The sequence below is a fragment of the Pygoscelis adeliae genome, unplaced genomic scaffold (assembly GCF_000699105.1).
Source record: "Pygoscelis adeliae isolate BGI_AS28 unplaced genomic scaffold, ASM69910v1 Scaffold181, whole genome shotgun sequence".
NCBI classification, from domain to species: domain Eukaryota; kingdom Metazoa; phylum Chordata; class Aves; order Sphenisciformes; family Spheniscidae; genus Pygoscelis; species Pygoscelis adeliae.
In genome coordinates, this window is record NW_008824360.1 from 4,190,703 (window position 1) to 4,205,369 (window position 14,667).

At 40.4% G+C, this 14,667-nt stretch overlaps 1 protein-coding gene across 1 annotated transcript in view; it reads left to right on the forward strand.

Moving 5' to 3' along the window:
- The first annotated feature begins 2,169 nt into the window (after window positions 1-2,169).
- The window catches only part of CACHD1 (cache domain containing 1), a 75,154-nt gene continuing 62,656 nt past the window's right edge, over window positions 2,170-14,667 (forward strand). The window contains exons 1-2 of the mRNA XM_009319826.1: window positions 2,170-2,232; window positions 14,158-14,306. Coding sequence (XP_009318101.1) covers window positions 14,299-14,306 — 8 coding nt within the window. The 5' untranslated portion in view covers window positions 2,170-2,232; window positions 14,158-14,298. The remainder of the gene's footprint in view (window positions 2,233-14,157; window positions 14,307-14,667) is intronic.

The window sequence follows — 14,667 nt, forward strand, 5'->3', positions numbered from 1 at the left end:
TCTCTGAGACTTGTAAACCGAGGAGATTTATTGCTGCCCTTCCAAAAGCTTCTTTAGTATTAAGAGTTCAAATTTCTGAAATTCCTGAAGTCCTCAGGAGGGAGAGGGATACAGGAAAGTGATGATCTTAAGTGGAGCAGAGCACACCAAAGGGTTTTCCAGGCTGGTTTTGCCAGTTATAGCTGCATATAGCCTTACTAGGAGGAAATCAGCTAAACCTGCGTGAAGAAAACTCTTGGAGTCATGGACCAATGATTACACTGGATTTGGATGAAATTTAGACTTCTTTAGTAATTGCAGTTGTTATTGCTAATAATTTGGAGAGCTGACTCTGGCTTATTGTGTTGCTGTAAACATGAGTCTTAGTAATTTCACAACTATCACGTCAAGGGAGGGACTCAACAGGGTCTTTAAGAATCACTGTCCTTCACCAGATGTAGCTGTGCCTGCAGATGTTCTTGCTGATGTATTGTCATGTGTTTGACTTAACGCTGATAGACGTGGAATCCACTGTGTCAGTGAAATCCCAGCTAGTAGAGAAAAATCCTGTTGACTTTTTTTTTTTTATTTTTATGCCTCCTCCACAATCTAGGAAGGAGTTCACCCTCTGTGTTCTTTCTGCTTTTATCACCGATTTTTGATATATTTGAAGTCATAAGATGTATTTCGAGGTAGTTCACTCTCTTCCCTACATGATGCGCAGAAGCTCCAGTAAATATCGCACAGGGTGCAATGTTAAAATGCCCTCTTGGACCACCCGCTCCCATGGAGCAGCCTGCACAGCTCCTTTCCGACTCAAGCGGGCTCCCCGTGCAGTTGTCTCTGTGGCAGGCACTAACAGCATCTCTCAGGTTTGGGCTGTGTTTTTGTAAAAAGTGCATAGTGTGTTTCTCATTGTAAACACCCATGTTTGCAAGGAAGTGTCAGGATTTAAATAAGGATCTGCTTGGAAAATTATTTCAGCTTCTATACTGGATATCTTGCTTTCATAGAGGATGTTTGATAGATGGTGGGGAACTGGCCACTTATTTTCTTATGAAACCTGCAAACCCTCCCTGCCCTTTGGTTACCCCCAAGCTTGCGGGGATTGGCGTGCACTTGAGCAGGAGGACAGGAGAAAGTTAGAAGGTCCTTCATAAAGTAAGGGGCATTTTTTTTCTGTTTTCCAATGTATAACGACCTAAATAACCTCAATGTATTACTATTATGTTTATTGATAATGAATAACCAACACTATTCTTGTTTTGCATGATACTGTTCTCTCAAACCTCCATTGCGTTACGCAGCCACTGCATATTGCTATTAAGACAGATAGCAAAGGAATATTTTAGGGACACTTGTAGGTTTTCCAGTGGGGATGGCCCCACTGTCCCTAAGGGGAAAGCTGCCCTTGGAAATGAGAAATCTTGAAAGAGAAACTTAGGTGTATCAGGCAAACTTTTCAGGAGTGTCATCGGTGTAACCCAAATTCCTTCCAGCCTTATTTTTCAGTCTGGAAGCAGAATATTAACAAGGTGTTGAGTGTTTTTCCTCCATGTAACCACTGTAAGTAAATGGTGACGGCAGTGTGGCTCTTGCCTGCGGAGGCACAGTGGATGGAGGGACTTGTGTCCCTCTGGGAGCAGATGGGAAGCTTTCCCAGGGGAGGACACAGCGCTCTCACTCCTATCTTCTGATACATCCTTTTTTTGCTGTTAGTGAGCTCGATTTGGTTGTGTTCGAAAGTGGGTCTCATTTTTCTCTTTTCCAGATACCAAATATGTCTAAATTTGGCTGACAGCCTCTTGTTAGCTGGAAACAAGTACTTTTAAAAATAGTTATGTTGGGTTAAATGTTTAGCACTAGAGAGCAGTCATAGTTTGCGTGGGCAGTAGCTTTCAAATGCGCCGTATTTTTTTTAGCACCTTATCTCAGTTTGGTAAATTAACAGATGTTTTGAAAAAAACTGTTACGTGTGTGCCTTCAAAACCAAAACCAGCCTCTTCACACAGATCCAGAAACAGGTATTTGGGGACATGATTCCCCATGGGTAAGCCTGGCAATAGGCTCCCCAGGTGAAACGGTCCTTTTCTGACACAAATTTCCTCACCTGTGCACCTTTTGGAGCTGCTTTAATGCGATATTTATGACAAAAGGTCTCTTACGCATCCTTTCTGATTTGTCTTGCAGAGGATATTCAACTCCTTTGTGTACACAGAGAAAATATCGAATGGAGAAAGTGAAGTTCAACAGGTGAGTCCGAAAGCCCCTTCCCACCTCCTGCTGCCCGCTGGCGGCATTGCAAAGGCAGAGGCAACTTAGAAATTACAGTTTGTCTGGATTTATTGTGGCCACTTTCCTAGTGTCCAGCACATCAGATAACCCATCTCCATTTATATTCTCTTCCATTTATTGTTATATGGGCTGATGATGTATTGGAGAGTTTTGCATTGCCATGAAAAGGCTTTCCATCTGCTTTGTGTGGGTTCTTCCCTTAGAAGCAAAAGAGCGGAGGCAGAGCTGGGGCCCTCGTGTAGTATCTCACATTAATTGACTGGTTTTCATGTTGGAAGTGTCTCTTTTAAAATTGTTTTAATTCAAGGCAGAAACACTAATACTGTTGATGAATGTGGAAATGGTATCAACTGCTTGTGTAAATATGGGACAGCGACAGCCTTATGCATAACAGTTGTGGTTGAGGTTTTTTTGTAATTTTGTGTGGGTTTTTCTTATGGGAACACATTTGAACATTTAACTCTTCAATTTAACGTTGAGATAATATATCTCAACACATGGGCTGTTTGCATTTTAATACATGCATACATTTGGAAAATTAATTTTGGATCAATTTTAAAACGGATCAAATAGATTTTGTTTTCTTTAAGAAATTAAGGTACCAATTCTGTATGCTCACAACTGCACCTTTGTATTAAACGTTGATGAGTTTTGGTAGAAGAGGCAGCTGCTGCCCTGTGTTGGGCAGCCTGGGCGCCCAAACAAAGAACTGGCTTTTCCTTCCAGTTTAAGCATGGACTCACTTGCATGACCTTCAGTGAGTAACCTGACCTTCCTAGACCCCTATCAAACCAGTTTTAATGTTCAGTAAAAGCAGAAGTGCCTCAAAGGAGCTCTCACCGGGGAAAGGGGAATTACTCTCCAGCCATGCAGGTAGCCTGATTTGCACATAAGCTGCTGTTGCTGGTTTCCAAGAGCATATCAGTACATTGCATGCTCGTGTGCATTAAAACTGGTCATGTAATATAAACAAATTAACACTCTAAGTTAAAAGAAAAAAAAAGTCAAAGCAGAACTGGATCAAATGGGATTTTGAATCTCTGTGCGCTGTATTTAAACTTTGGGAGAGTTTGCATTGGAGAGCAGGGCTCATCTCCTCTTCTGTTTCAGAAGAAATATGGTGGCTTTTGATGGGATTCTGGTCAATGTAGGAACTAAATTAATTTGCCGAAAATGGAATAGTTCAGGAAAAGTTCCAACAACACTGGATTTCTGTTAAAACAAAAACCAGGTCTTTAGTGTAGAAGCCTTGTCCCATACTGGCATTAAATTGAAGTGTGTAACTATATTAACAGATAACTTTGATAAATAGAAGAGCATGTGATTAATGGTCTTGTATTTAAATTAGACTGTTAGATTGACATCACACAAATTTTAAGATTAATCTCCTGTGAGTGCTATCATAAAAATGTCACGGTTTATGTTTAGAAAAAAAACAACAAAGTTCAGCTTTGGTACTGCTTGTGTCTGTGTTAGATATTTGTTTGGTGAGATACAGATGGGTGTGGGAAACAACAGAAGAAACCAGAGCAATGCATTAATCCTGGTAAATTACACTAATTCTGGTATTAACAATTACTTGACCCTGCACATAATAGTGTCTCAACCCTAGTAATAGTTATTATGCTTTACAGGAGGTTTTTCCTAGCTCTGGTTAGTTAGAAGACATTTGATACAAGTTTTTCCTGAAGCTTGATCATTTTGTGGGAGTCTGTCCTACATATTCAATTTGGTTGTAGAAACACATTTCTGATTTTCAGTCATCACAGTTGAGATCATCACCTATAATACAAGAGTAAAAAAATATGGGGAGGGATAAATAAGCCAGGAGGACATTCCCTCCTCTGTTTTTGATTCCACTGCCTGTCTTTGTTATGCCACCTTTCCCACTTTGCTTCTCAAGTGAATTGTGCAGAAGACTTTCCATACCCCTAATAATTATCCTTATTCTCTCCTGGGTTTGTTTGGCTTCTGCTTTATATTTTTTTTTCTATTTTTTTCTTTTTTTTTTTTGTTAAGCAGTCACCAGTATGAATGTCATGACATGGGAGGCAGCAGATGTGTCATTAATGTTGTATTAGAACCCTTCAATTATTTTTAAAATCTCCTCTCTTCCAAGAAACCCCCCAAATTATTTTTCTTTTTTGACAACCTCTAATTGGAGAACACATAATTAAGAAGAGGTTATATGGAACTGAGTATAATGACATCCTGTTCTCTTCATGTAAGTGGTACCTTTTTTCCCCTGGAGGTCCAGATACATATGGCTGTGTATTTGAGTAGTTCATTTTGTATCATTTGTTACTATTTTATACAATTCTGATGTGTGTTCCTATTACTAATTTGGGCATACTTTGTTGTTGTTGTTGATGTATTGGTGAAATATTGTAAATAAAAAAAAATAAAATTGGATGCCCAAATTATGATCCTGCAGAAGAAATTTGCTGCTTGGAAAGGCATCATGCTATTGGTGATTCTAGATGGTTGGTTTATGTGGTGCCCAAGGTCAGATGTGCATGAATGGTGATGGTTCAGTGGTGCAGACAGGAGACACGTGCCACGCTCAGCATGATGCTGGAGGCCACCGTCCACCCTCAGGAGGCTTTGGCTTCCCTCTGACCACGTACAGGTGGGTGCTTGCGTGCAAAGGGACCACGAAAGGGTAATTGTCGCCCGAGTTTAAAAGTTTAAATCTGAAACCATCCTGACATCTTAAAAGAAGCGTTCGCTGGCTTTGACGTTACGCTAGGGTAATGTTTTTCTCGAGTATTTCTGGGTGGTCTGCACGCCACAAAAGGGCCATGTGGGCTAGATTATACGTATCAGATGGCTTTTGAAAGCCAAAAGTGTTTTTGGGAAACCAAGAAACTGGATTAAAACTTCTTTGAAGTCTCAACTATCGATTCTCCACTTAGGAAAAGACGCTGCTTGTTTCCCGGCCGCAGATGTACATATTCACCCTAAGTAGATATAAATAACTGTCTAAACACTGTAGATAGTGTGATGAATTCAGAGCTGTCAGAGGAGAAAAACGAGGCCCCGGTGAAGCATAATTACTGTGGTTAAAAGCTCAACAGTGAAGTGGATAGAAGAATAATTGAGCACTTCTGTTTCATTAATAACCAGGTCTTTTAGCCCTAATGAATCACAAGCAGTATAACTGGAGTTTTATGAGTAAGAGTAGTACATCGAACGGGATCGTCTTGAGCAAATGCAAACAAATGTAAGCAAATCAAATCCCCTGTCGTTCATTCCTGGTTTTATCATTCATTAACATTTTCTTAGCAACTGATACCCAAAGGCAATTAATTACAGTTTTATGTCAGCTGGGATTTTTGCCTGGCAGACCACTGAATTGTTGTGGGGGGTGTTGGTTTTTGTTTTTTTTTTTTAATACTAAACTGTGCAAATAATGACTTTCAGTTTGTTGAGAAAGTGAAAAACTACAGCTGTTGGCCTTATATAAGCCTTTAATACACTTGGCTTTCTTCATGCCACACAAGGAGTGGTTTACCTTTTGACGTTAAACTGCTTACACTTTTAAGGTCTACAGTTATAGAATTACTATTGTACATAATGGATAAAACCTTTTTTGCTTTGAATAGGTTATTAAAAATTGGATGGCAATTGCCAAAAATAACTTGGATTCCTTTCCTGTAAGTTATTTCAATACCAGGGAACTTGCATACAGTATGAAAATTTAGTGGTGTGAACTAGTGATATAAATAAAGTGAAAAATGATTAGTTTTATTAGGAGAAAATCTAGATTAGCCATTTTCAAGGTAGTCAGTGTGTGTTCAACCTGCCAGACATCTGGTCTCTGTGGTATAAAGAATATGAAACTGGGCTCCAAGGAGGAGAGAGGATGGTGATGCAGTCTTGAACAGGAGCATATTTACCAGCTTCATGCAGAAAAGTCTTGATGCATTGAACTCTGGCAGAGAAGTTGGAACACAGCAGCGACGACATCTCTGCAGAGAGAAATTCATAATAATTTCTTCTATTTCTGTCCGTCCATGCATCCTGGGGAAAGAAGCAGTAACAAATAAAGTAATTAAATTAGCTGAGATGGTCAATTGAAAATAGGCATATGTCGGCTGAAAATCACCTTGCTGGAACATTCCTGGGAATATTCACTCCTGTTTGAAGGCTGGGAAGGACAGGGACAGAGGGAGGATTTTAATTTAGAATAACTGAATGCACAAGCAGTGAGATATGCCTTTTGTCATTAGGTTTTTCCTTGTTTAATGTATCCTCTCCATGTAACTCCTGTGTTTAGACCTAGAAGACTGTCATTCTTTTTCCTTCTAGCTCATTCAGAGCATAATTATCATCCATAAATATAGCAATAATAACCTAGAGAATCAGTTTTGTATAAATCTGCTAGGAGCTGCTAAGAAATCAAAGGAAGTTAGTTGGGAGGTTCAGGAACGGAATTGTGAGGCAAAACACTGGTTTTTACAGGTATGCAATTTTGTTTCTATTAGAACCAGGTTACCAAAAGTATTTTTTTGAGAAATGGTATATATATATATTAAAAAAAAAAAAAAACCAAACCCTGAAAGCTGAAATCTTTAATGATTTGGGATTGAGTAAATTGTGTCTGCCACAAAAATGTCTTTTGGAGTAACAGAAAGCATTCTTCTTGCAATACAATATATTTTTAATTCAGAAATGCTTATATTTCAGAGTTATAAAAGCTATGACTCAATGATTTTAAAGGTCTTTTCCAACCTAAATGATTCTATGATTCTAATCAAATGGTTAAAAAAAAAATCAGAAATCAAATTGTATGCCACCTAATCTAAAGTGAAACTTCCATTTTAATTTTTTTAACTTTGCTACAAAGCACACCTACACATATTTGTTGTCAATCTGCTAGAGAACTTTTTATTTGAATTTGGGGATTTTTTTTTTTCCATGTCTGACTACAAACTGAAAGATCCAGTGTTCAGAGTTTCGCTTTGCATTGCTCTTATACCCCTGATGGATAAGAATTATTTCATACATTGATTTCGCTGTCATACCTGGGCAAGTTCAGTGAAGTGTGTGTTATTCATTGGAGTTAGAATAATTAGAAATTTTGCACAAGTGGGATACAGCTGCTGAGGATTTTTCACCCTGGCAGGACTCTCATTTTTGGAGATACTTTTAAATATATAGTACCGTATGAGTGAGGGGCACGTGTTCGTTTGCTTATGAAGGGTTCTTCTCTGATGACTATTATGGAAGTAATGTTTATAGACAACATCAACTTTAGTTCTGAAAATATGGTAAAGGATGAAAGTTGTGGCCTCTAATCTGAATCGGACACAGGCACTCACTGAATTTGGGGGAGCTCTCTCTAAAGATCAAATAGCTGTTTTGCAAACTCTGTTGACTTTGTGGCACATGGAGAGCAATAGACTAAGGCAAATAAAATCCCAGGTGGTATTATTACTATGGGTTTCTTTCATTGGATCCTTATGCTGTTGGGCTGCTGTCATCTCCTGGGTTTCTGGAGGACTTCCACGCAGCCCGTGTGAAACTCGTTAGATAATGCACCACTTTTTCTAAGCCTACTTCAGAGCCAGACCTCTCTTGGTTTGGTTTTTGGTTTTTTGCTTCCTCTGTTACCAACTGCCAGGTGATGGAATATGTTCAGAGCTGTAGCCATTCCTTGTTCTTCCTTGTTTCTCTTTGCCAGTTGATTTGTATTCTATTAGTTATGGGGTTTTTAATAAGCTGTGGGACAGTACACAGCTACCTCTACCATGTTTTGTTCTCTACATGTTCCTTGCTAAGGCCAGCATCATGTCAGACACCAGCACAGGATGTTCTCTGTGTCTTCAGGGAATGTATTTGTTATAAAAATAATTAATTATATGTGAGTTTAAGGAGGTCCTTTGCAGTTGTGCTGACGGAAGGACTCCTCATCACCTGGTTTCTTTTACTTATTTATGTTTTACCAAAATGGGATGTCTTTCTAAAAGTAAGCTATGCCTCAGTCTGGAAGGACAGGCTTGCTGCAGAAACACTTGTGCTGATGAAGGACATGGGCCATTAAAAGCCCGCCTGGCTTTACAGCACCGGTACCTGTGAGACAGATGAACACATTTCCTCCCTCTGTCACCAAACTAGCAGAAAGCGTCTCCTCCATGGTGGAAGGAAGGATGCTTTTGGCTGCCGTCCCACTGCCTCACCGTGTCACACGTCAGTGGTCAGTGCCCACGGCTGACAGCTTTGACAGTCACACCAATCCAGCGCCAGACTCCTGCAAAAACAGCATGGCAGCCTCAGAGAAACCAGATGTTGTTCTCCTGAGCAACATCCTTAGTAGAAACAGGGTCCTTGATGTGTCTGCCCCGGGTGCTGCTCTGCCTGCTCAGGTGTTGTAGAAGCAGTAAAAGAAAGCTCTGCACTTGCCGTAATCGTGCTCCTCTTGGCTGCCAAGGTGCAGGGTGGTAAGACCTAGCTGGCATGTTGGTGTGCTATGCTTTAGGTTGGGTTGGATTTTTTGTTTGTTTCTTTCTGGACTGAGCAAAGAGCTTTTGAACTCTTTCAAGAGGAAATATATCAGCGTGCTGAAAAATCTAGGTTTTGCTGTTGAGCATGACATCTCCCTGGCTATGAAAAGTGATATGCTCGCACAGTGTGGAATTTTATGTCAATTAATTGTGAGCCTCGTGATAAAAGGTGATGCATACTGTGTTTAACCTATTTCCAGAATGACTTTCAGGAGTTGTGGCCCTTTCTCTAGTTTTTGTCGTGCACCATGTTTGACATCGTCTTTGGAGTAAGTCTTGGGAAGCCTTGCCAAAGCTACTGGCCAGTGGAAAACCTCAAATGAATGCTGGTCTCCTTGAGGAAATGCACACTGGAAAGTAGTTTCCTGCATTCTGATCGAATGCTCAAAAGTGTATTTTCAGTATCACCCAGAGGAGTAGGAATGGTTTGAATCTGTTAAAGCAGAGATGTGGGAAGAAGCTGGTGGTGATTCTATGATCCTTCCTCAGCCATGTCCCTACTGACCTCTGTGCTCTTCTGGGTTTGTACAGAAGCAGTGGTTTCTTCAAGACCCAAGCAGGCTAGGAATAAATATGTTAAAAAAATTTCTAGAATAGGTATCTGTGGATGCACAGTAGTGTTAATTTGTGATACAGCGGGAGGAGTGCCTGGTGGATGTTGGAGAGAGGTACTTTTGTTCCAGGTTCTTCTGGTTCACAGAGGGGATTTAAAAATACTAACTAAACTCTTCAATGTGTAAGCAATACTTTTCGAGGAGCCCAGAAGTGTTAAATCCCTGGCTGTGGGTCCATTATGACATCCATGCCTGTCGACCTTATTGATACATATTTTATATACAGTCTTGAAAATATTAAAAATACCTTGGCTTTCAAGATACAGCCAGAAATAAAACCTAACCTTGGAGCTCCACTTTCCCTCAGTGCTCCCTGAAAAGGGAAGACTTCAGAGCTGTGGAGCTTTGAGGGGAGCGAAGCTTTAAAAAAAAGCTCGAGGGAACTATGCAAATGAGAAAAATGTCTCTGGGAAAATTAGAGAAACTCACTGATGTTGTGATGAAAGGTTGTCAGTGGAGATGGTGACAATTGAAGTGTATTACCCATGGGTGCTGTGGTAATAGAAACAGGTGTTACCGTCCAACCTGTCTGCAAACTGAAATGCTTTGGCTGCATGCCAGCTGCCAAAAAAAAAAAATAGAGCTAATGGCTGCATTGTTTGGAGCAAGCACTCATTTCTTATTATTCGGTTCCTTAAAATTAAGAAGAAAATACAGAAATCTGAAAAAAGACAAGAGGAGAGCAGAGCAAGGCTTTTACGAGCAAGGCTTTTTTCTCCCCCCTTTGTTTCTAAAATGAGGTGAAGAACACTTTGAGAATTGACCCGAGGATAATAGCATTTTATGTCAATCTCAACGTATCCAGATTTATTTTAGTCTCCATTAAAATGGGTGAATTTGAGCATTTCTGTGGGAGCAGGAAATGTCTGTCACACTTCGTACCTACCCAAGGGTATACCCAAGTGTGGGATGTCAGCTAGCTGCCCCTTTTATGTGCCTGATTCAGGACACAATCTTCCATTTTGCCTTAACAATGTTTTAAACAGTTATGTTAGGATGGTTTCATAGAAATGCTCTCTCCTTTCATTATTTGTTATCTCTTTCTTTCTGTACCTTTGAGGTTTTGTAACCAGTATGGTGTGGGTCTTGCATCCATCAGTATGCAATGGCTGTTCAGCTCTGGGCAGGTTAAAAAGTGCAGGGTATATGTTGGAAAAAATAGTGATCTTTCGGTTAAAGATTTTAGGTTTTTTATTTAGAAAAATGAGAAGCTGATTTAAGCCTGCAGCTTTTATTCTGACAGGCTCTAGCAGCTGAGTGCATCACTTTGCAAACTGAGTAATGTTTCTGAGCTAATGATGTGAGTGTGCATGCATGCATGGGCATGCAAGGCATAGATGAGGAGCTAGGAAGTATGTATAATTTTTTGCTGTTGTTTTAATCACTGAGAGCTGGAATGCCTGTTCACTGTCGTGGATTTTTGTGCTCCAGTGAAACTTAACTATGGAAGAAAAATTAAGTTAGTTTTGTTAGACTTCATCTGGATTATACTTCTTGATTTGATGAATTGGAACCATTTGTTTTTAGTAATTTTTCAGCTGATTGGTGTGTTACCCTTAGGTTCTTAACATGGCTTATTCATTGTAATCAATTTGCAATGGAACATTGCTTTTGGATCATCTTGCCATTGGTGACTTTTTTGAGCCAGCTGTTTTTAAACTGGTTTTGATTGTTGCAAGTATTCTTTTGCTATCAGAGGGCAGTATTTTTAAGGTTCTTCAGATTAGACAAACTCAGTTCTTCCAAGCGTGCTTCTGTCCGTGGGCAGGGAATAGATGTCTGTGTAGCTCTGGGAGGCTTCAGGTCCCTTGTTGCTGACATGCACTTGACCCTCTGCCCCGACTGAAGTGTTCAATCCTATTTAATAAAAGTAATGTTATGACTTTGAGCCGTTCAGAGGTTTTTCGATGGGAGATGCAGTTTAGATACTAAGCATTTGCTTTTTATCAGCTTCTGAGGTACGGGCTCTTCTGAAAAACAGATTTGTCAGATCTTCAGACTCCGCACAGCAGGATAAAATTCAAAGGCTGTGGGGTGCTTTTATCATTCAACCTGGAAGGTGAAAACTTATCAACACCGAAACCTCATCTTGTACAGTATTCATTTATCAGAGAAAAGCAGTAATTCCAAACAGAGTCCTTTTGCTCTGGTGCTCCGTGTTAGTTTTGTTACTGCTAATGATGGTCATATGGTCCTTTTTTTCAGCAGACTTAAGCTCTCTCCCCTTTTCGTGGTTTCAGGTAGGGAAACAAAGAAAGAAGTATATAGATTCAAGTATCTGGTTTATGTAGTGCTTAAGCACAGGTATTTCATTTGCTCAAACTGAGAGAGGAACTTTGTAACCATGAAACTTAAATGCTTCGATTTAGGAAATTTGGCTTGTGTATGTTTGAGACCCTCCAGAAGAATAGACTTCTCAAGGACACATTTGAGGAGTACAGTCGGACAAAAAGAAAGTTTACTGGAAAATAGAAAGGCAACTACCCAGCAGCTTATTATCTAACAACTGGGAACAATTTAATAGTGTTGGATGCCTGACATGGAGGAGACCATTAGTAGTCCTCTGGTGCCTTGGCAATAAATCATTCTACAAAGCTAATTAGGTATAATTCTGCAAGTCATTTGAGCAAGGTCTTATTAAAACCTGTGCTCCTAGGAGACCTGTTGTTGAGCTGCAGCATTTGCTGGGAACAATGGAGGCAGAGGCAATGCTGTTATCAGTGTGGGCCTTGTTATTCGCATAACGAAGTAAATCATGATGAAATGTCCTGTTAATAGTTAGGAAAGACATTTGTCAGTCCAGGGGATCTGGAACAATCGACTGCGTTTCCCAGCAGACAAATGTAGCGGCACCGTTAAATCATCCCCGTAGAGTTTGGAGTGTACAGGGAGCAGGAGAGATGAGTGTTATGAATTAACGAGCTAACTTCAGCTCTGAAAAAAGTTTGCAGAAACGCAAAATGCAATATTTCTGAGTATCCAACACGGCAGTATATTGCTTAGAGATGATTCTCTTTCATTTAGGATGCATCTGGTGGATGATTAAGTGTAATAGATATGTTGGTGTGAAAAGGATACCGAATGTGCCAGAGCAAATTTTGTACGTGGCTGATCCATTTCATTAATTTCTCACTTTGAATGAAAGACTAGGAGCAAAAGTCTCAGTAAATGTTTCTTGTAAAACCTGATGCTTCCTAGTAACTGTGCTTACTGTCGCGTTTGCTCAGATAACAGCCACAAATTTTCCCTTCCAATTTTCCCCTGCAAAGTCAGTCAGACTCATTGTGAAGTGCCTAATGAACTAGACACAAGCAAGCTCTTGTCCGACAGCACAGGAGCTTCAATAGGCCTGTGATGTGTCCCAGCAGGCTCTATCCTTGTTAACACCGTGTGCCTTCGGACTGCTTTGAATCTGCCTGGCACGGAGAGAGCACGGGGCTCTGCCTGCATGAGCCTGCATGATTCTACCATGCCTTCGAATGGCACACCAGCAAGCCCCGATGCAGACCTCAGAAGTATTTGTTAGCAAAAATTTGTAGACTTGATTTTTTTTTTTTTCTAAAAAAAACCAAACATTTAAAGAGAAGGGCTGAAGTACCCAATTTGCTATTTCTAGAGTTAGGCACTCTGATTTTTTTTAAAGGCCTGAGAATTGCTGGGGAGGGATGACAGTCTGTTTGTTTTCACTTTCTGAAAGGAAAGAAATACGATCATCTGCTCTTAGAAGTAACAGTGTAACCTCTAAACCTTGTCCTGATTTATAAGTGGCTGCCTTCATCAGAGTGACCTCTGACAACAAAGGGCTTGTGGAAGAATTTCACCTGTGCGAGATGGTTGTCATTATTTTCTTTCTGTTATAATATAATGTCAATTACAGATTTTTCATTTTGTTGTTGAAGTTTGTAGTGCTGTAGCTTAAGACTAGCCACAGTGAGCTGCTAGATTGATGAAGAAAATCACTCAGAAGATGCTCGGCTAAAAGCCTGTGGTGCCCCTCAGGAAAGCAGCAGGGGATACAAAGAAAAAAGCAAGAACTGGGATGGCTTATTTTGCCCAAATTGCAATGAGGAGAACTACATGAAAGGAATTGTGAAATACTTCTATGCAGATCCACCTGACTGAAGAGGCTGTTGATGAACAGAGAAATATGCATGGCAGTATTTGGGGTTGCCTGGATCCTGAGCTCGTTCCCTTAAACGGAGTCAGTGCACTGGCGGGTGTACTGTTGGCTGTTTGTTCCTGAAGCAGTAAGAGATTTCTCTGTAGGTGAGGTCTTCTGTAAAACTGTTATTTAGGCTTTCCTTAAGCCATTTATAGAGCTGCTTTAAATTGACTTGTGGCCTGTTTATTTTAGTCTCCATCATGTCCTTGTCAGGCCTTGCAAGAGCATCATGTTGGAGAGCTTCAGTGGTAAGACAGTAGCATAGGTAGAGTCACATCCAGGTATCAGTTCTTAATGAAAGGGAAGTTTGATGTAATGGAAATTTCATACATGCAAAACTCTATGTTCAAGTACCCATTGCTAGATGGTAAATGTATTTTATCTTTTTGTATAGACTGCTTTCAGTGGCCAATATTATTAATTACTTGACTTCACAGTGCTTAAGCCACCAAAATAGAAGTACAATGAGCAAAGCAGACAAGTATTATCTTTAACATATGCAGTTTTTACTTTCCATTTGAGTTGATTAATAAGGAACATGGTAATACAGAGAAACTGGCTTAATTTTAGTCTTTCTTCTTTTTTTTTTTTTTTTTTTCAGTTGGCAAAAAAAATTCGTGAGAAATTTAACCGTTACTTGGATGTTGTGAATCGTAACAAGCAAGTAGTGGAAGCATCATATACTGCTCATCTCACGTCGCCCTTGACTGCGATCCAAGACTGCTGTACTATTCCACCATCTATGATGGAGTAAGTATTAAATTCTGAAATTACTTATGCTTATTACTTATGACAACCAGAGGATCAGGCCCAGCCAGCACGGGTTCATGGAAGGCAGGTCCTGCTTGACCAACCTGATCTCCTTCTATGACCAGGTGACCCGCCTAGTGGACGAGGGAAAGGCTGTGGATGTGGTCTACCTGGACTTCAGTAAGGCCTTTGACACCGTCTCCCACAGCATTCTCCTAGAGAAGCTGGCGGCTCACGGCTTAGACAGGTGTACTCTGCGCTGGGTAAAAAACTGGCTGGACGGCCGGGCCCGGAGAGTTGTGGTGAACGAAGTCCAATCCAGTTGGTGGCCGGTCACGAGCGGTGTTCCCCAGGGCTCAGT